The sequence below is a fragment of the Neovison vison genome, chromosome 7 (genome assembly GCF_020171115.1).
Source record: "Neovison vison isolate M4711 chromosome 7, ASM_NN_V1, whole genome shotgun sequence".
Classification (NCBI taxonomy): domain Eukaryota; kingdom Metazoa; phylum Chordata; class Mammalia; order Carnivora; family Mustelidae; genus Neogale; species Neogale vison.
The window spans coordinates 46,722,531-46,745,052 of NC_058097.1; the positions used below are offsets into that span (position 1 = coordinate 46,722,531).

Genomic DNA, 22,522 nt, shown 5'->3' on the forward strand with positions numbered 1-22,522 from the left:
GCCTTCAAACCTGCATCCCACCTGGGGAAAGAGACCAAGGGTTTGTTGGGAGATGCTGGATAATGGCCAATTTCCAGAGGAATTTGTCTGGGCCACCAGCCCTGTTCACCATGCTTTCAGGGTGGAACCAGCTTCCTGAAACAAAGGGCTGAGAAGTGAGAAGAGGTCTGTGGGGAAGAGAAAGGTTACTTTTTTGGAAATGGAGTCCCATTGAAGCATTAATTGCTTTTTTCTTTGTTCAACTTTATGTCTTTCAAGTGGTTTTCATTACAGTCACCAAGATAGTTGTTGTCAGAAGACTGCATACTTTACACTGAGAAACCACTCAGTGTTTTTTGAAATGGCTAAAAAAAGAAAAAGGATAACATCCAATTTTCCTGAGAAGGCTGAGAATAAGAATTCTCGTATATTGCTGACGGGAGGGTTAAAAAAAAAAACATGCAGTGTGGAAAACTGTGTGGCAGGTCCTTATGAACAGAAACACTGAAAGGGAATATTTTGTCACCCTAAAATATGTGTTTTTGGCCTGAGCATTATTTTCAGCTGGTTATTTTGAATCAAAGGCAGATAAAGAAAGAGCTCTGAAATCCTGTTTACTTTGAAAGAGACATTTGCATTTATACTGGAAAGTTCAGTTTGTCAGTGGTCTCCCTCTTGTAGCCGAAAGAGGGAGAAAGTGTCAGTCTCCTGAAACTCTGATGGTGGAGAAGGCGGGGCTTGAAGTCTGCTCCCAGCCCCAGCCTTGGTTCCCCCTGCTTGGCCTGGTCACCTCCCCAGTTCCTTCCCAGCAGGGTCACCTGTGGAGTTTCCGGAAGGATCTTCTCTGCGGGCCTCCCCCTCAGATTCTGTCTGTTGGTTTGGGCGAAAACAACACTGTTGTGTTAATTAAGGGCTCCAGGAGATTCTCAGCGAGGCCAGGGGAAAGGCCAAGGGCTTTCAGTGGGTTTCTGAGAGTGGATTTGCTGCTTTGGTCCTGGCGAGGTGACGGGATCTCTGCTCCTGGGTCGCGTCCGTGCAGCCCGCAGTTCTGATGCTGACACTGAAGTTGTGAGTGGCAGTGGGAGGGGACCCCTCCCTCCCCACAAAGCAGGTGAGGAAAATGCAGGGATGGGTGTCCTCATGGGAGCTCACAGTTTCTGAGCTGCTCTGGACACAAAGGACTGGGAAGTTGGGCCTTTTCTGCATCTTTTGAGTCCTGCCTGCGGGCGAGCGGTGTGAAGAGAAGGAGCTCTTGTCGCTGGATTTCAGGGCATTTTCTCCTGATGCAGCTGTGATTTCCCACAGATCCCTCGTGAGGACGAAATCTAGAGGTGGAGGCGAAAGCAGAAATGGCCGGTTCTCAGGTGAGCCTGGTGTCCCCGAGGAGCCGTGTCCTCTGTTTCTTCACAGACCCTCGCATTTAGAAGCTGCAGATGCGGATGCCTCAAGTTCGGATGTTTCTCCCCTCCACGTTCACCTCTTTTTAAGACCTGGTCAAAAGTGATACTCAGGGTTAGGTCTTTAGAATGCTTCTCTATTTCCCATAGCCTTCTGTCCAGTCCCCAACCTGGCTTCGATAGTGCATCAGCCATTGTCACTTTGACTTAAAGTCCCCCAAGGAATGACAATATTCTGATGGTGGCAGATCTGGAGGGGAAGGTGTAGATTCTGAAATTCCTGTGGCTGGTGAGGTCTGGTCCTGGGATGTCAGGTAGGGAAATCATTTCTCGTTACGGGCTCATCTGGATTCTTGATCAGCTGTGTGCAGCCGGGCACGAAGGAAATGTGGACAGAAGCTCGGTGGGTATGAGTCCAGAAAAACTTCCCATTCTAAGAAAGGGTGTGTGTGTGTGTGTGTGTGTGTCCATCTTTAGCATGTGAAAGATATTCTGCTTAAAATCCACTGGAAGAGGGTGACTGGGGGCTCAGTCAACTAAGGTTGGACTCATGGTTGCAGCTCAGGTCGGGATCTGAGGGTCTGGGACTGGTATCCCTGCTTCTGGCTCTGTGCCCTGAGGGGAGTCCGCTTGACATTCTCTTTCTCCCTCTACTGCACTTCCCCATCTCCTCTAAAATATAAATCTATCTTGGGGACCGAGGGTGGTTCCGTTGGCTAAGAGTCTGCTTTCTTCCTTCAGCTCAGGTCATGATCCCAGGGAACTGAGATACAGCCCCACATCAGGCTCCCAGGTTCCCAGGTGATGAAGTTCTAGAATATAGGTGAGGTTCGGTGGGGTGAGGTCCGGCGCCGATGACCAAGAAAGAATTGTTGAGACATCTTTGGTGCAAAATTGTGGTTTATTAAAGCACAGGGACCGGACCCGTGGGCAGGAAGAGCTGCTGCCCCACTATCCTGAGGAGTGGCTGATTATATACACAGGAGTTGGGTAAGTGAGGACAAAGGGGCTGTTCAGAAGGGCTATCAGGGTAAAGAAGACTGTCAGGATATGCAAAGCCTGGTTATTGTCAAGTCAAGGCTGTTTTCCCCTCTAATGAGGCACTAACAAGACAATTGGGAGTTTCCTGGGGAATGTCACATTCCTCCTATCAAACATCCTTGTTAGTGAGATTTAGGTTTAGAAGAAATTTAACTTTATTTACATTTCCTTCTACCTCAGCCTCCTTCAGTTTTTATGGAGGGGAGGGCGACATTATGGCTTGAGGAACTGAGTTATTTGCCTCTGGAAATTGGGCTATTGATAAGATAGCTTCTTTGTTATAAATCACTAGGACATTTGTAGATGGAGGGAGACTCCTGTCTTACAGGATTGTGATCTCTGCAAGTTAACTCTTTGTTTTCCTTTTAGGGCAGCCAGGGGTGCCTGAGGAAAGTTACACACACTACAGAGGGGAGCGGGTGGAGAGGGGCTGCAAGGTGCCAGCTTTTGCTTTGTCGTCAGCCAGCCTCCTGCTCCCTCATCATCCCCCCCTGAACAATTTTGACCTTTAATTCTTTAAGGTAGTTGAACGTGGAAAGTTTCATCTTCTGTAACTTCATCCTGCTGAATAGGGGCGTAGAACTGTCCCTACCTACTTGGGTCAACATTGATCAGTTGGGAATGTGGAGGGGAGTTACAGAAGATGGAGGCAGCTGAATCCAGGGCTGACAGTGAAGAAGTGTCTCTGTGCGTGGTAAGGATCATTGTGAAATCATTGCAGCAATGGAGTCTTGGCACCAAGTAGAGGAACAATGAACAAGGCAACACATAAAGATTAATAAGTCTATAGAATGAGGAGCTCGAAAAGGAGATTTTTAATTTTTGGCCATAGTCCTCCTTTAAACCAGAAACTTAACCAATCACTGAGAGGGAGAGAAGGATCTTGTAGAGCCTTAATCTGGGTATATCTTGTATTAGTCCTGTGACATTTTTGTGATAGTCTGGGATGAACATGCAACATTCTGCTTTGATAATTGCTCATGTGCCACCCTGTGCTGCTGTCAGGACATCTAAGGCCATTCTATTTTGTAGGACTGCCTTGCGTATCTGTGAGACTTTAATATTAAGTAAAGAGATGCTATTTAGTGAATCACTGAGTGCCTTTGTAGTATATGTATTAAGGGCTTCGACATGCCAAATGACACCCTCTAGTCCCACAGACGGAGCCAAAATGAATGTTAAGTGACCGTACCATTTAAAAACAGATTGTGTCCATCTTTGCTTTAAATGGGGGAGATTAGCTGGAGTGGCTATGGTTTTAGTAATGTGCCCATGAATCCAAGCAAATCCTAAGGTACAGTGACCTGTACATTCTGGAGGAAGGCAGGGCCACAGCTTAGTTCCACAGATCCAGTGGGTTCCGTTTGGAGCTGGCCATCTAATGCCAGGTCACCTTACCCAATCAGTACCAAACCAGTCAGTAGCTTGGAGTACTATTATTTGGGGACACATTTCTTTTTTTTTTTTTTTTTTAAGATTTTATTTAAAAGAGAGAGAGGGAGAGAGCAAGCACAAGCAGACAGAGTGGCAGGCAGAGGCAGAGGGAGAAGCAGGCTCCCTGCCCATCAAGGAGCCCAATGTGGGACTCAATTCCAGGACACTGGGATCATGACCTGAGCAGAAGGCAGCCGTTTAACCAATTGAGCCACCCAGACATCCCATTGGGAACACATTTCTAATGATAGCCATCCCAGATGTTGTGTGTTATTTGCCGAAGTATCATATATATGATTTTTTTGTTCCCGGCATTAAACTGCCTTTTGAATGAGCTGTGCAATGGTGGGTGTGAGCCACAAATATGTATCCCAGATTTGATATATGCCATTGTCAGTATAGCGACATGGAGGGTTTTGTAACTTAAGCCCATATTTGATTGGGGAGTTATGGCTTGACAGCAATCCCCTTTCCTTCCAAATAGCTCCATGGCATGTAGTACCAGGAAGGCATATTTGGAGTCAGTATTAATGTTTATTTGTAAGGCTTTGGCAATTGCAAAGTGCTAGTGAGCACTATGGCACACTTAGCTTTTCTTATTCTTTTTATGAAAAGTATTGTCATCAGTAAATCAGCTGTCATTTGTATTTTTAACAGGGACATCTTAAATCTGGCCAAACAGAGTAAGCAAGGTCAATAACGTCTGAACATTTTTGCTGTACAGAGAAAGAAGTACAGTGATCAGGTTCAGACATATGGGTAACTAGGTTTAAAGTTTGACAAGTTTTAAGTATTATTTCTGGCATATCTGCAAGTGTAGCCCAATATTTAATAATGGTGCCCTTTGGCTTCTAAGACAAATCTGGATCTGATGTGAAGTCATTATAGTCAGGTACTGTCCCCTAGTGAGCTCTGAGCCTGTTTTTATGAGGAGGGCTGTTCTATGCTTTGCTAAAGCATCTGTTTGCAACTGCACCTCAGGTGGCTTCTAGGATAAATATGACTAAGAGATGAAACCATTAAGAAGCCCTTTGAGTGGTCCAGCCTTAACGATATCCTGATTACAGAGGATCGTTGGCAAGTGGGAGAAAACTTGTCAAGAGATAAGGGGAGTCCCCCAAGCATCATCCAATCCAATCATAAAGTGGGGTCATCCATTATCTCCACAAGTCCATAGTTAATGCTATTGAGTGCGGTATGCTGGCTTTTAGGCAATTTCATTATTCCAGCCACACACAAGGTGAAAGTTAAGTTATACAATTGCTGGGGAATCAATTTCATTTTTCCATTTGTTTAAATATTTAAGCTATGTTCCCAATGGGTTCTGTTATTATCCCTTCAGAATATTAGGCAAGATCATGTAATCGAGCTATTGTGCAACTTCTCTGAAGTTTACCTCAAGTTGTCTGGCTTAGGTAAACAAACATTTAAAGACAATCAAATCTAGAATTTAACATCCATAAAGGTGTGTTATTAAAATTTTTTTTTTCCTCTCTAAAATAACCCTCATTTCCAGAGATAGCCATATCGGGACTAATTTATTTGAAAAACAGTCCAGTTTTAACAAGCCTGGCGTAATTATTTACATAAGCTCAGTAAGAACAGCGAGTGATCATATAGATCTTTTAAAATCTGCTTTGCTGGAACTTCTTATAAGGAATCTCTAGGTTGAACTTTTAGTGGCCTCTTCAGACCAGAAGCCAAGCCACATAGTTGCCATCAGACATGCCAACATTACCTGTCAATTTGGGAAAACTCACTGCTCACATTCCTCTACTTGTGTTAGGACCTCAGTTGCTGTACCACGGGTATCTCAACAATCCTTTCTTCATCATTCACTCCAGAATCCCAATAGTTCATATCTGAATCATGTCTAGAATTTCTTGACCATTGGCTATTCTCCCACATCCCAACACTTTGCGCTGGATAAGGAGGGCTGTCACCGCTTTGTTGTGGATAGAGTTGATTTCTGGGAGTGAAAGGAGTGAAGGTTCTCAACCAGGCAGCCCCCTCGCCCCATAGGTGCTTCTTTTTTTTTTTTTTTTAAGATTTTTATTATTATTATTTATTTATTTGACAACAGAGATCACAAGTAGGCAGAGAGAGAGGAGAAGCAGGCTCCCCACTGAACAAATTTTATCTTAGGAAACATCATGAACTGTGTCAATGGACACTTGGTGACTGTGGTATTTATTGCAGGGACAACTGACCTTCAGGGATGTGGCCATAAAATTCTCTGAGGAGGAGTGGGGATGCCTGACCCACACTCAGCGGCAACTGTACCGGGATGTGATGTTGGAGAACTACGGACACCTCCTCTTCTTGGGTGAGGAAGACTCTTTCCAGATTTCCCAAACCGCACTCAGGGTTTTATTTCTTCCTGTGAAGACTGTATTTTGGGGGATTTCTCTTGTAATAACTAGAATTCAGATCCAGGCAGAAAGGGAAATAAGTAGATGGAGAGAAAAATCTTCATGATGTTTTTTCTAAGCCTTAGCTTCTCCTTCCTCAAGGAAACATCATTGCTTGTGTAGATGAGTGGCAGTTCTCAACCTTTAGGACATAGAATGGTGCTGCTCACATCTTTTTTTTTTTTTTTTTTTTTAATTTGACAGACAGATCACAAGTAGGCAGAGTGGCAGGCAGAGAGAGAGGAGGAGGAAGCAGGCTCCCTGCTGAGCAGAGAGCCTGCCATGAGGCTTGATCCCAGGACCCTGGGATCATGACCTGAGCCGAAGGCAGAGGCCCCAACCACTGAGCCACTCAGGCTCACCTGCTGCTCACATCTTAAACTGAAGTTTCCCCTGCTGATTATCATGTCTACTACTTGGAAGTGTAGGTCAGGATGTGAACATTGCAAATTCTTCCTGTGAGGTTTTTTTTTTTTTTTAAAGACTTTGTTTACATATTTGACAGAGAAAGATGACAAGTAGGCAGAGAGTCAGACAGGGAAAGGGGGGAAAGCAGGCTCCCTGACAAGCAGAGAGCCTGATGTGGGGCTCAATCCCAGGACCCTAAGATCATGACCTAAGGTGAGGGAAGAAGCTTACCCCTGAGCCACCCAGGTGCCCCACCTCCTGTGTGCTCTGAAGGGACTGTTGGGGAACAGTTTTTGGGAAACCACTTTCTAGGATTGTACAATATCATCTCTTCTCTCCTGAACACAAGACTGATGGAAAGTTAGAATTGGCAGCAATAGTCGTTTTCCTTTTTCCTCATAAACAGGTCTCACTGTGTCAAAGCCAGACCTGATCATGTTTTTGGAGCAAGGGAAGCAGCTCTGGGATGTGAAGAGAAAGGAAACCATAGGCTTCCATCCAGGTAGGTGAGAATGAATGAGGCAGATGACAGAGGGGAGGTCCAAGTCTGAAGGAGGAATGTAGACCTTATGCAGTGGTTTGAGTAGCTCTCCTTGAATGAAGATTAGTTGGAGACATGCCCAGTTCCTTTTTTTTCTCTCTTCCAGAGGAACATCTGCTCTCCAACATGATCAAGTTCTTAGATTTCTCTAGGGGTTCTCGTTAAGCTCTAGTGATGGTCCATCACATCCATAGGGAGAGACAGGAGACTCTCCTTCAATAGAAATCTGAGAGCTTTCTATTGTTTTGAGGGCCCTGTGGAAGGCATACTATTTCTGAGGACCTGTACGCTATGGCCTTTGTACATTCTAGTTTTCATTATGGGACAAGTAGGTCAGGGTAGTTGTATGCACGCTGGAGTTTGGTGGGGAAATTCCCAGAACACTGGAGACAGATTTTTAACGTTTTCTGGCTTATACTTTCTAAGGTATGGAGGCTTTAATCTTAGTCTTACAAAATTCAGTTTCAATAACTTCATCAGATAACAAAGCAATGCCCTAAAATGAGGGCATAAATACTGCTTTATTTCCCTTCAAATGGTCTTTTTTCTTTCTTCTTCTTTTTTTTTTTTCCCTGTATAGAAATTTCTGCTCTATGAGTTCCATTCCTAAGTGGTGAAACACTGTAATGTCTCTATTTGTGTACTAGAATTCCGACATAAAAAATGATATTGGGGAACTAGCACATTAGAACTTGAACTTGTAGCCTTTAAGAAATTCTCATTTGTTACGTTATATTTTAATAATTGCATCATTGTATCATTCTTCTATGAACTTCTTGTAACTTTGTCCTGTGTGTTTTCACTTTCTATTTAGTTCTATATGAGATTTATCTTTGAATTTTTTACATCAAATGTCCTGATACGACATGGGCATGTACTTTATAAGAAGTGAGTTAGACAGTTAGTAATACTCCCATATAGTTTGTTTAAAAATTTTATTTCTTTGAGACAGAGAGAGAGAGAGAGAGAGAATGAGTATGGAGGGGAAGGGCAAAAGGAGAGGGAGATGCAAAGTCCCTGCTGAGCAGGGAGCCCAGTGTGGGGCTGGATCCCAGAACCCTGAGATCATGACCTGAACGGAAGGAAGATGCTTAACTGACTGACCCCCCCCCCCCAGGTACCCTAAACCTCCATGTTTGAAAAATCCTTGTGTTCAGTAATGCAGTGTTGCTTCATGGGAAATTAATCATGAGCTTTTTCTTCTTCTTTCCTCAGAATGCATCAGAATTTAGCTCCAAATATTAATATAATATACAGTGTGTCTCAGCATATTTTCACCATCTATGATGTTTATTTATTCAGAAATGAAGATGTTTGTTTTCTCTGTCGTAACGGAATGGACTATAGGGTTACATTCTGTGGAGGAGAACGAATATATTAATACCATAATGCACGTCTTTCAAGCTTTTTAAGTATTCATAAAATTCTCATTTACACCTCTTTATGATTGACTTTAATGAGAATTCTTCACGATATTATAGTCCATGAAGACATGCCACTCAATTGCTTGATTTTCCTTGGTACGTGGACACAGTTCAAAATTATGGTAATATAGAAGTTTTCCTTTTCTGTCATACATCAGTGTTTTATTTAGAATTTCGTGGGTTGAGTTTTCTCTTACTCTGGTTTGGTAATTTCCCAAGAATTTGCTTCCTTGTCTGGCTCATTCCACAACATTAGCTAGGTGTGGGTTGGGTTTTATCTGTGCAGGTTGTTAGAGGAAGAGAATTTTCAGCTCAGTATATTTCAGCATATTTCAAGACCATGTGAGTATAACTCAAAAAAGAATGAGCTTTATGCTTTTTGCTGGAAAATTCTGTGTGTTTTTGTCTTGTGTTTGTATGTCACACATATATACTGTGTCACCCCTACTTTCTGTCTCCTTGGTGAGTGGTCAGTGAATGTTGTACCATGTCTAGGTGAGTTGTCATCCACATAGAATTGATTTCATCATGTATTTGTGGGTGAATTTTTATTCTCTGCATGAGAGAAATACTTTATTGAATTCAGAGTAATTTTCAACATTTAATACTTCTGTATATACTTATGTTTTGGTATGAAATACAAAAGATATACTTTATCTAATTAATTGTAGGATTAATACCCATGATATGTCTTGGTACCTTTGTCATTGAGTTATTCATCTTCTATGAGTATTTTCATTGTGGTAACCTTAGAGATTCATTAAAACAACTTAGCTGTAAAATGAACCTTTTATATAAACTTTTTTATTTTTAAAAGATTTTATTTATTTATTTGGCAGAGAGAGAGATCACAAGTAGGCAGAGAGGTAGGCAAGGAGAGAGAGGGAAGCAGACACCCCGCTGAGCAGAGAGCCTGGGTGGGTATCCATCCCAGGACTCTGAGATCCTGAACTGAACTGAAGGCAGATGCTCAAGTGACTGAGACACCCAGGCACTCCTAAAACAAACCTTTTAAAACTCAGTGTCAATTATATAGAAAACTCTTCTTCCTGTCTCGACACCTGCACACCCTCCCGACTTTGTTACCGACATCACAAATCCTTTTATGGTGGATCCTTTATTACCCACATTTGTGATTTTTCTTCTTCTTCTTCTTCATTTTTTTTTTCCAAAAGCAAACTCTATAGCAGAAATAAATGTGACTGGTATCTCATTTGAACACAGCACGTTTGTGTAATTGTCTACATATTTACGTTCAGCGGAGAGCTCTGTGTTCTCGTGTGGTTGCAGTTTCTGGGTAGAATCCTTTTATTTCATCTAGACAGACTTCCTTTAATGGTTCTTGTGGGACAAATCTACTGGTAAGATTAGAGGGGTTTTTTGCTTGGGAATGTCCTCGTTTCTGCCTCTGTGGAAAAGAATTTTGCTATGTAAAGTATTGTTGGTGGCTATTTTTAAATCTTTGAGTACCTGAGTACGTTATGCTGGGCCCCATTGCTCTTCAGACTGCTGAGAATTCTCCTAGTGATCTTCTAGGAGCTCTTGCACAAGATGAAGTGGATTTGCATTGTGATTCTTTTTAGATTTATTTATTTGACAGAGAGAGGTCATAAGTAGGCAAAGAGGCAGGTAGAGAGGGAGAAGCAGGCTCCCTGCTGAACAGAGAGCTGGATGGGGGGGCTCAATCCCAGGACCCTGAGATCATGACCTGAGCCAAAGGCAGGGGCCTAACCTACTGTGCCACCCAGGTGCCCCTGTCATTGTGTTTCAATAGTCTCTCTTCATCTGTGGTGTTGGGTGGGTTAATTACAACATGTCGTGAGTCATCCCATTCTTTGCATGTGGTCTGCTGTCTATACCATAGTTTTATAAGGAAGTAATTTGAAGAAATAAAATATGAAGGCAATCATAATGAAAAGACATTTACTGTTGTGCACTGGATTTATCAAGCAAACTTCTCTGTGTCTAAGTGGACCACTATTGATGAAAAGCACATTATTCAATGGTTAACTGTATCTGTTAGCAAACCTGAAAGGATTCAGGGGCAGATGAATCTCTAGAGAGAGAAAATTATTTTCAGTGTGATCCATTTTTCCTCTTGGTGAGAAAGAGGGTTTTATCTGTGCAGGTTGTTAGAGGAAGAGAAACAGGCTCCCTGCTGAACAGGTTGTTAGAGAACTACAGTGTGTATGTAGCACCAAGTGTACTTGCCTAAGTACACTTATTTTGTACTTGTATATGGATGTCCAAAGAAAGCCAGAGTAGCAGAAATTTCATCAGATAAACTAGCCTTTTATCTTTTCTTTATACTGCTTTGATACCAGGATACTGCTGATCTCACAGAATGGTTTTGAATGTACTTCTCTATTTCAAAATTATAAGATTTTTTTTTTATTGCTAGGCTTTTGATAAGGATTGTTGGGAATGATTTTTGTAAATGTTAGTTTCTTTCTATTGTCCTGAACCATGGCTCACCATCTAATGCCCAGGGGTTCTATCTAACAATCGCTAATTGAACAAAGTCACTACAAATATAATGATGAGCCATAGCTACACAATCTCAAGGACTATCGATCAAATTTCACCCTGTATGTTTCTCCTGTTGTTTTGTGAGGATAGAGAACACAAGCAGAGATTTAGGGTTTTGATCTGCACAGCATGCAATGTGTCATATTAAGCTAAAGACAAATTTTGAAGTCCCAGAACTAAGTAGGAAGAAGCACATGCACATACATATGTGTATGTACCGATATCTTCAGAAGGAAAAGGGATCTTTGCTCAAACCAGGTCATTTCCAAGTGTGAAAAGTGATGATTTCCTAGCAAGCAAAGAGATTCTAGATTCATAATAGAAATAGTTTTCTTCTCTGTATTGTATTGAATTTATGCTTCCTACATCTGGTGTATCTTAGTTTGAGAATCTCCCCATGTGAATCATCTCTTACATAACTGGGTTTTACTCCTGTAGGATCTACTGTGTTTTCCTTATTCCTGTGTCGACCTGTTGCTTAGCTACCTCAATAGAGATTTTAACAAGAGTTGCCATGGAATGACATGGTATTCTAAATTTAATTTAAATATGAGAGTAATTCTCCAGGGAGCATTATAAATTCCATGTAGCTAAATTGATAGACTTCATTCCTGCCTTTGCAGTTGGACAAGTAAGAGTTCCTTAGTTACTCTTCTTTTCCCTTCTAGGAAGTGATGTCATCCGTGTTGGTCACTTCAGTGTCAGCATTTGATTAGGTAAAAACGTGGAGATTTCACAAATCCCATTTTGTTTTGTTTTGTTTTGTTTTGTTTTTTAACACTTACTTGAAGGAAACAAAGATGGGACAGGGCTGGGTGCTGAGTAGATGTTCTAATTTAAACAGAAGACAGTGTTCTGTTAGGAGTGATGGAGCAGCCCAATGGAAAGATGAAACAGATCTAGGCTGAAACATTGGCCTGCATTCTTCATCTGTGGAGAGGACTCCTGTCCAAGACTACACTACTGACTCTGAGTCTAGAAAGAAAAATTGTACTTTCTTTTTTCCCAAATCCTGTCCAGTTCTTCTGTCCATCTCTATTTCCGTGATGGAGGCATCACAGCTGACTTTCCCTCCTGTGTTCTGGAAACCTCTTTGTCACTGCACTACCCCTCCCACCTAAGCCAGGCAGGGCCTTGCCAAGCCTTAGGAGTAGCTTGGAGTTTTCTAATGCCACTGTAAATGGTTGATAACAGGATCATGTGAGGCCTATGTATGTTTTAAATACAATTTTGTAACCGCTACACTAGAAGAGAAGCAAAAATCCATCACTGGGGCACCTGGGTGGCTCAGTGGGTTAAAGCCTCTGCCTTCGGCTTGGGTCATGATCCCAGGGTCCTGGGATCGAGCCCCGCATCAGGCTCTCTGCTGGTTGGGGAGCCTACTTCCTCCTCTCTCTCTGCCTGCCTCTCTGCCTACTTGTGATCTGTCTGTCAAATAAATAAATAAAAATATTTTTTAAAAAATTCATCACTGGGACAAAGAATTAGTTCAGGCACTTGGCACTGGAAGTTGTGAGGACGACAGAGACAATTTTACTTTTTGAGGCCCATATGCATGGAGTATGTGGAGAGGGGCTATTAGTCGATTTAAACATGGTGGCCTATCTTAAAGATGTCACATGACAGAGTAAATGTTGAAGATGAATAAGGCTGCCAAACAGTACCAGTGAGAACCAGCCAGGTGTGTGTTCTGACTTAGTTCCTGCAGAGGTTGTCAAATTTTGTCTGGTCAGAATCACTAGGAACACTTTAAATGTGGAGCCCTGTCAGTTATTACCATGTCAGTTGCTCAGGGGTGCAGCCCACCACCTTTCCTTTCTTAACTAGTCTCAGGTAACTGGGGACTGGACCTTGTGACCCTATATCTGGGGAAACATTCATAGTTGGTTTCTTCAGGAGAGGTAGTAGCCCGTGGGTAATGTAATGAGATACACAGGTGATGCTGAGCTTGTGGCAGGACCAAATGCCATTCTCTGTTGCAGGGCAGGACCATAGACTGGGCTCTGAGGCTGCCCATATTCACTGATGAGGCTTCCTGCTCATGCAGAGCAAGAGGCTATGCTAAATGCTTGGTCAGTGCTGGCTTGGTTTTCTCACCAGAAGCCTGTAAGAGAGGCTCTGAGGTTGTCTAGGGTCTCTGTTCATGCTTCTAATGGTGCAGGAATGAAGGCTAGGATCAGCCATGGGAAGTAACTTAGAACATGCATAGTTACCCAGACAAAGAACATAGAATGCCCTAGTTCAGAGCATTGGCTGGACACCCAAGTCAGTTACAGGTGCTGACAATTCCCCTTAGCCAGGTAGGTTCATCTAAACAGGGGAATAGACAATCAGTGGACATTATCTGTAATGGAGTCCCACCCACACTGACAGCTTATGGGTGAAAGATTTCTACCATGATGTTGAATGAATGCTACTTTGTTAGGTTCACAGAGTTGCCAGGGATGTGTCTTTGGTGCTACAGTGTGTATCTTGGGTACCTTCCAGACCTTTGCAGTTGGCCCTATGGCTGATGGTTGGAAGATCTTAAAGTCAAACCTTGCAGGTACATTAACTTTGGGATCTACCCTGCATGTGACTGTACAGCAGCGCCAGGTGAGCAGCAAGAGATCATGATGGAAAATGTACCTGTACTGTGGTGGATATCTGAGACAAATCACACATGTGCCTTATACAGTATTGTCACTCTTCCTTGAAGTCATGTGGTGACCTCGTGATCTGCGTGAGCATTTCCTTGATTGATGTTTTAGTTATAATGGTCATTCCACTCCTATTTGTGAATAAGAAAGCTTGGTAGTATAGTGATAGCATCTTGATCTTGGGTCAAGGACAGGTAAGTTTATTGTACAGGAAAACAGATGGGCTGTTTTCATGGCCAAGGATCAGGCATATATGCTAGATGTTCCTTGAAGATACTGGGGTTTCCTATGCTCAGAGTGTCCAACACAACCCCACCACATGTCCAGTATGTTCCTGTTTGAGTTGGGGGGTGGGCGGCTGGCCAGTGAAATTAGTATGATGAATATGTTTATGATGTTCGCTGTGTCATGAGTCATAAGGCACTTGAACTTTGACCTGGGAACCTTTTGTCTTCTGCCAGTATTGGAACACTGTTATAGACTATCGGGTTACAGTATAGAATGTGTGTCATCTTGGAATTTTTATATTTATTGAGATTATCTGTGGACTTTATTCCAAACAAAATAGACATTCATAGGTCTGTTTCTTGTTTGTTCATTTAAGTTGTTGTTTTGGTTGTACACATAAGTGAATACATATAGTATTTATATGTCACTTAGTTCACATCGCATAACACTTTCTGGGTTAAACCACATATCACAAATGACAAGAAACAAAGAAAAAAGCTGAAAGAGACACAAATACAATCTATAGCCTGAATGTTACCAGTGTGGAATGGAGAAGGATGATGGGCAACATGAGGAAGTGGGAATGGGAAGTACAGGCTTCTGTGGGCTGAAAAGAATACAGGGAAGTCCTCCAATGGTTTTCCCATAGCATTTGATGGTGCCAGATATTAGTTAGCTACTATTGGTGAGTATAGTAGCACCTATAGAGTTGTTGAATCCCCATGTTGTACACCTAAGGTAATGGGATGTTTTAATGTTTATATTAATAGAAAGGAAATCAAGATGGATATCAAGAAGCATATACATGTGTAGATTACTGTATTGTCTTAGGAAGTTGCAGGTAAAGAAAACTAAACCTACTCTTCCAAAGAAGCTAATCCTAAGTACTCACAGTAGGATAAAGTCCTAGGAAAGCAAACTGATCTGTATCACAGTGGAGATAAACATTCCTTAATGTAGAAGGGAAGGGACAGGGAAAGAGAAGCATGTGCCCAGCAGAGCAAAGAAGGGAACTAGAAGACCAAGAAGAGCCTGTGGTCCTCACAGTCAGCCCAGGAAGAGCAGCCCAGGCCGTCCATGGAAGAACAGTCATTTCTGTGAGAGCTTCTTAACTCCATTTCCTTGAATTTGGTCTCTCACCTCTCACCACTGAGGAGCATCAGGAAGGCTTTTCTTTGGAAGTGGATACTTTGGGGAAGACCAGAAAGTGCAACCAGGTTGTAAAGCTGCTTATTTTAGGCAAAGTCAATTTTCAGAGGGAAGCCTAGGTTCAAATAAGTGATCCTGTACCCTGACCATGGGTATTAGTAAAAATGCAGGAGAAACTTGAAATTGATAAAGGCCATGGATGAGGTGGGGTCCAAGGTACAAAACCCAGTGTTGCACCCAGAAGCAGTTTGCACCTGCATTTCTTGTGAAAGAGTGAGCTATTTCCATAAGTATGGTGGTATGGGAAATTGAAAAAAGAAAAATAAGAGGAGGTCCAGAGAAGTGTGATTGGGTTAAGTTTGTTATGCAGGAGTAGGGTTGGCTTGAATGAAGAGTGAAGGGATGCGAAGGACTCCATACTCACCAGTATGCTCTGTCCCCTTTTTAGGAACCTTTGAAACTATCGTGATTCAGCCCTGGAATTTTGAGTGGAGCATGCATTGTTGATCAGTGGCACATGTGCAAAAAGTAGAAACTCACACACCACCCAAACATCCAAATCAGACTATAAATTATAACAGGATCTTGAGTTCATTGTCATTCACATTAACATTGGTGATGTGCAAATCTAGCTCAGCCAGACTCCTCCATTATTCTACTCTGGACATCATGTGTATAGGACATTAGTTTGATATCTCTGCCTTGTATGCCATAAATCAGGATATATTCTTTTCAGTTTCCAGATTATTTTGGGTATGGGTTATCCCACGACATCCACATAAATTTAGGATGGATTTTTATCTTTGTCCAAAAATGGCATTGGAGTTTTGGTAGAGATTGCATTTTGTGTAGATCCTTCAAGATTTATTTTGTTTCCATTATTCCAGTTAAAGAATATAGTTAGGTTTCCGACTTAGGAAACCTAACTATAGGGGCGCCTGGGTGGCTCAGCGGGTTAAAGCCTCTGCCTTTGGCCCAGGTCATGATCCCAGGGTCCTGGGATCGAGCCCCGCATCGGGCTCTCTGCTCAGTGCAGAGCCTGCTTCTCTCTCTCTCTCTGTCTCTCTCTGCCAGCCTCTCTGCCTACTTGTGTTCGCTGTCAAATAAATAAATAAAATCTTTAAAAAAAAAAAAGGAAACCTAACTATAGGTTAGGTTACTAGGATTCCTGCAGAGTATATTGCACTTTTCATCGTTTCTGGTTTGACCACTACCCTTATGTTAAATTGGAAGCATTTATTGGGGGGGGGGTTGCCATAAATGTATGATGTCTCTGTTTTGGGAATAGTTCATTGTTGTGTAGAAACAAAACTAATTTTTAATGTGTTGGTTTGTGTAACAGCTTTATAAAATCCATATGAGTTTTAACAGGATTAAAACAATTAATTCTCCTAATTCTAGGAGAAGAAATGGCAGTGGCGTAGGAGGGTCCTAGACTCATTTGTCCTGTGATGAGCACCACTAGGTAAAAGTCAGTTCATTCTAAATTTATCAGACATTGGGCTGAAGAGTGTCAGGAGAAACTCCTCAAGTAATAGTAGAAAAGAGGCCACAAGAAGATGGAGATAGTGTGGAGACATGGTTTAGGGAGGAAAGGAGTATAGCATTGTAGAGGGCAGGGAGCCCCCGCTGTGCAGTAGGTTTCTTGACACAGGAGCACTCAGGGGAATGCCTAAGGAGGTTTCCCAAAGCCATTGGCTTGGAGAAGGAGAAGGGCTGAATTTCATGATTTCTTGGAACCAGCACATCTTAAATCCTGGAGGTTTAATGGTCAGCAGGTTTGGATGGGAGAGAATCAAGAGGACACCTGGGTGATCCTGGAGAGAAGGTTGGCAAACAACCTGGGGCCACCAAGTGTGGAAACAGTCATCTGAAGAGCACCTGGGGCACACAGTGGGGAGAGTATTCAGTAGTCTAGGAGCACATTCCTCAGAGGAAACATTCAGTGACATGTGGCTTCCAAAACATGGGAGCCTTCTCCTGTCCTGTAGCATAAAGACTGAGCCCCACTCAGTGAGGACACTGGCTGGCTGTCTTGCTTGCACCAGGCCTCACCCCCTGTGATCTGAGGGGACTACGCTTCTCAGTGAGGCTTGCCTCAGGCTAAGCAAGGTCATCCCCTTTCGACATCACGTCTCTGAGCAGGGATTCTGCAGGGCTGCAGTCCTGGTGGAGTTAGTGTCAGGTCTCCTTTCACAATTGGAGCAGAGCTCACCTAGTTAAAACTGTCCACATTCAGGCCAGGGACCAAATACTGCCCATAGCAGGCAAGGAGAAAGTCTGCAGACCACTGGTCTGAAGGATACAGCAGGACACATCGCTGATTTTTCTAATGGACAGAGGCAAGTAGAGACTTAGAGAAATGCCAAGATGAAAGAATTTATCCCAAGGAAAACCAGCAGATAAGACCAAGGTCAGAGATAATATGGAAACAGTAGTGAGGAGCTTGATTCAGAATTTAAGGTTGCAATGATAAGGATACTCAAAGAGTGAAAAAACAATAGTGAGAACTTTACCACAGAGATAAGAGCTAAAAAATAATTGGGTGCTTGGTGCCTCACATGGGGAAGTACTGACTCTTGATTTCTGCTCAGATCATGATCTCAGGGTCCTGGGATACAGGCTCAAGTCACACTATGTATTCAATGTGATGCCTGCATGTGATTCCCTCTCTCTGTAGCTCCCACCCAAAGTCTTGTGATTCCCCCCTCAAATATTGTTGCCTCTTATAATTTTATTCCTACAGTCAGTTATACTTCGTCAGCTTTCACTTCTTCACTTGTCATTATAGTCAGTCTTTTTGTTGTTGTTTTTATTCTTTATTTAGTTCATGGGCTGTCAGTGTTGTTGGTCTTTTCTGCCAAAAAACTCTTCCTGTTCTTGATATGTTCCTTTTTTACTGTACTCTTGTTTGATTCAGTTCAGTTTTCTGTTCCCATATCCTCCATTCTTCTGCTAAGTTTGAGCTCATATCCTTTTTGTGATTGTTAGAGATACAGGAAATGGATTTCTCCTACACTGAGACCATATCACAGAATTATCTATTAGGATATATGGTCAATATGTTGTGTACCGTGTTACATTTTCATGGGGAAATGAGGTCCTGATGACTCCTTGTCAGCCATCTTTCTGACTTTGTCTGAGTGACTTGATACTTCTCTATTAGAAGTCTTCAGTATATTCTTCTGAATGTAGTGAGTGCAATGGTTTTACTTTTATTTGGTATCTTTCAGCTGTAACTTCACATGAGACCCAGAGTTACCTGCTAGAGTGTAGCATAGAAGGTTCTTTCCAGAACTGGTCAACGCACAGATACAAAGATCATGCTGTTGAGATTTTATACTTATGCACAGACTGGGACAATGCTGGGGAGAGGGAAGTGCCTCAAAGAAATCCTGGACGATACACCCAAACCAAGGAAATGGCCCTTAATGAGAATGTCAATACCCTAAATGGTGAAGGATATAAACCGCTGCAGAAAGCCTCCCTTTTTAAGTCAACTGTTTCTGCAGAGCAGTGTGTTTCTGTCAGCACAACCTCCAATCAGATAGGCAACCATAGCGATTTGGGGACAGACCACTTGGAACATCTGGAAAGTAACCTAGTCCATGCTGAGAGTAATGATTTGAGCCACTTGGAAAATAGGATTGGTCTGACTTTAAATCAGAGATTTGGAAATGAACAAAGTCCTCAGTGGGATTCATATGAGAGGGACTTCACTGAGGAGTCGACCCTACAGTATGACCAAAGGCTTTTCACTGGAGACAGAATTACTCAATGCACTGAATCATTGAAAACATTGAACCAGGGCTCCAGTGTTCACCGATGTGTCAGGGCTAGGTTTGCAGAGAACCATTATGAATGTGATAAATGTGGGAAAGGCTTTCATCCAAGCTCTAACTTCAGTATACATAATGGTGACCATTTGGGAGACAGTCTTCATAAAGATAATGAATGTGGGAAAGCTCATAACCAGTCCTCCAGTGTTGCTGATCATCAGAGAATTCATGAGGGAAAAAGCCCATTCACATCTAATAAACCAGGGACCATGTTTAGTCAGTCCTCAAGCCTAAACATCAATGAGATAATTCCTCAGGGAGAGAAAACTTACATCTTTAAGGAATGTGGTAAATCCTTTGACTGCCACTCAACACTATCTCAACATCAGCGAATGCATACTGGAGAAAATGTATACAAATGCGAAGAAGCTGGTCAAAGTTTTAAGGACTGTTTATCAACAAATGGACATTCGCAGATCTATTCTGGAAAGAAACCCTGCAAATGTCAAGAATGTGGCAAGGCTTTTAATAATCACTCAAGTCTTAATAGACCGCACCAAATTCATATTGCAGGGAAAAATTACAACTGTAATGAATGTGCCAAAGCCTTTACATCATTGTCAAAACTTATTCAACATCAGAGAATTCATAGTGGAGATAAACCTTACCAGTGTCAACAGTGTGGCAAAAGGTTTAACCACAGCTCAAGCCTTACTCGACATCACAGAATTCATACTGGAGCAAAACCTTACCAATGTCAAGACTGTGGCAAGACCTTCAAGAGGAGGTCACATCTTTGTCAACATCACAACCTTCATAACGCAGAGAAACCTTACCAATGTCAAGAATGTGGCAAGAGCTTTAACTTGAGGTCATCCCTTTTTCAACATCACAGAATTCATACTGGAGAGAAACCATACCAATGTCAAAAATGTGGCAAGAGCTTTAACCAGAGGTCATCCATTATTCCACATCACAGAACTCATACTGGAGAGAAATCTTATAAATGTCATGAATGTGGTAAGGCCTATGCCGTCCGTTCACAACTTATTAGACATAACAAAATTCATACTGGAGAGAAACCTTACCAATGTCAAGAATGTGGCAAGGCCTTTATCCACAACTCAAAACTTCTAGAACATCACAGAATTCATACTGGAGAGAAACCTTACCAATGTCAAGAATGTGGCAAGGCCTTTTGTGACAGGTCATCCCTTACTCAACATCACAGAATTCATACTGGAGAGAAACCTTACCAATGTCAAAAATGTGGGAAGAGCTTTAACCGGAGCTCATACCTTATTGAACATCACAGAATTCATACTGGAGAGAAACCTTACCAATGTCAAAAATGTGGGAAGAGCTTTAACCGGAGCTCATACCTTATTGAACATCACAGAATTCATACTGGAGAGAAACCTTACCAATGTAAAAAATGTGGGAAGAGCTTTAACCGGAACACATACCTTATTCAACATCACAGAATTCATACTGGAGAGAAACCATACCAATGTCAAAAATGTGGGAAGAGCTTTAACCGGAACTCCTACCTTATTCAACATCAAACAATTCATACTGAAGAGAAACCATACCAATGTCAAAAATGTGGCAAGAGCTTTAACCGGAGGTCATCCCTTATTCTACATCACAAAACTCATACTGGAGAGAAATCTTATAAATGTCATGAATGTGGTAAGGCCTATGCCGTCCGTTCACAACTTACTAGACATCACAAAATTCATACTGGAGAGAAACCTTACCAATGTCAAGAATGTGGCAAGGCCTTTATCCACAACTCAAAACTTCTAGAACATCACAGAATTCATACTGGAGAGAAACCTTACCAATGTCAGGAATGTGGCAAGGCCTTTACCAGGAGGTCAGATCTTTCTCAGCATCAGAAAATTCATACTGGATAGAAACCTTACCAATGTCAGGAATGTGGCAAGGCCTTTAGCAGGAGGGCAAATCTTTCTCAGCATCAGAAAACTCATAGTGCAGAGAAACCTTACCAATGTCAAGAATGTGGTGATGCCTTTCACTGGAGGTCAGGTCTTGCTAAGCATAAGAGAGTTCATTGTGGAGAAAAATCTTACCAATGTGAAGAATGTGGCAAGCCCTTTAAGGACAGCACAACTCTTATTGAACATTACAGAAGTCATACTGGAGAGAAACCTTACCAATGTCAAAAATGTGGGAAGAGCTTTAACCGGAACTCATACCTTATTCAACATCACAGATTTCATACTGGAGAGAAACCTTACCAATGTCAAGAATGTGGCAAGGCCTTTTGTGACAGGTCATCCCTTACTCAACATCACAGAATTTATACTGGAGAGAAACCTTACCAATGTAAAAAATGTGGGAAGAGCTTTAACCGGAACTCATACCTTATTCAACATCACAGAATTCATACTGGAGAGAAAACTTACCAATGTCAAAAATGTGGGAAGAGCTTTAACCGGAACTCATACCTTATTCAACATCACAGATTTCATACTGGAGAGAAACCTTACCAATGTCAAGAATGTGGCAAGGCCTTTTGTGACAGGTCATCCCTTACTCAACATCACAGAATTTATACTGGAGAGAAACCTTACCAATGTAAAAAATGTGGGAAGAGCTTTAACCGGAACTCATACCTTATTCAACATCACAGAATTCATACTGGAGAGAAACCTTACCAATGTCAAAAATGTGGGAAGAGCTTTAACCGGAACTCATACCTTATTCAACATCACAGATTTCATACTGGAGAGAAACCTTACCAATGTCAAGAATGTGGCAAGGCCTTTTGTGACAGGTCATCCCTTACTCAACATCACAGAATTTATACTGGAGAGAAACCTTACCAATGTAAAAAATGTGGGAAGAGCTTTAACCGGAACTCATACCTTATTCAACATCACAGAATTCATACTGGAGAGAAAACTTACCAATGTCAAAAATGAGGGAAGAGCTTTAACTGGAACTCAGACCTCAGTCAACATAGCAGAACTCATACTAGAGCCTAACCCTATAAATTCCAAAAAATGTGGCAAGTCCTCTAACTGATGCTCAAGGCTTAGTCAGCATCAGAGAATTCATAATGGAAAGACATCTTACCAATATCAAGACTGTGGCAAGGCCTTTAACCACAACTAAGGCCTTACTCAACATTACAGAATTCATATTGGAGAGAAAACTTACCAATGTCAAGTGTGTGGCAAGGCCTTTATACATACAGCTCAACACTTATTTGACATCACAGGATTCACACTGGAGAGAAACCTGACGAATGTCATGAATGTGGCAAGGCCTTTAACTGGAGGTCAAATGTTACTGAGCATCAGGGTATTCATCCTGGAGAGAAAGCTTACCAAGGTCAAGAATGTTGTTAGGCGGGGCTCCTGGGTGGGTCAGTGGGTTAAGCGACTGCCTTCAGCTCAGGTCATGATCCTGGACTTCCTGGATTGAGTTCCACATCTGGCTCCCAGCTCCTTGGGGAGTCTGCTTCTCCCTCTGACCTTCTCTCTCATGCTCTCTCTCATTCATCCTCTCTCAAAGAAATTTTTAAAAATCCT

General features: G+C 42.1%; 2 protein-coding genes across 2 annotated transcripts; both read left to right on the plus strand.

Moving 5' to 3' along the window:
* The first annotated feature begins 1,070 nt into the window (after positions 1-1,070).
* LOC122911690 (zinc finger protein 420-like) lies at positions 1,071-20,890 on the plus strand. The gene is made up of 5 exons (XM_044256656.1): positions 1,071-1,090; positions 1,285-1,343; positions 6,051-6,177; positions 7,077-7,172; positions 18,414-20,890. The coding sequence occupies exons 2-5, from the start codon at positions 1,329-1,331 to the stop codon at positions 20,876-20,878; spliced, it is 2,703 nt and encodes a 900-aa protein (XP_044112591.1). The 5' UTR covers positions 1,071-1,090; positions 1,285-1,328; the 3' UTR covers positions 20,879-20,890.
* A 6-nt stretch (positions 20,891-20,896) lies between these two features.
* LOC122911692 (zinc finger protein 519-like) lies at positions 20,897-22,237 on the plus strand. The gene is given in 2 exon segments (XM_044256659.1): positions 20,897-21,152; positions 21,155-22,237. Coding segments are annotated over 2 exon segments (918 nt in total). The 5' UTR covers positions 20,897-20,990; the 3' UTR covers positions 21,911-22,237.
* The last annotated feature ends 285 nt before the right edge of the window (positions 22,238-22,522 follow it).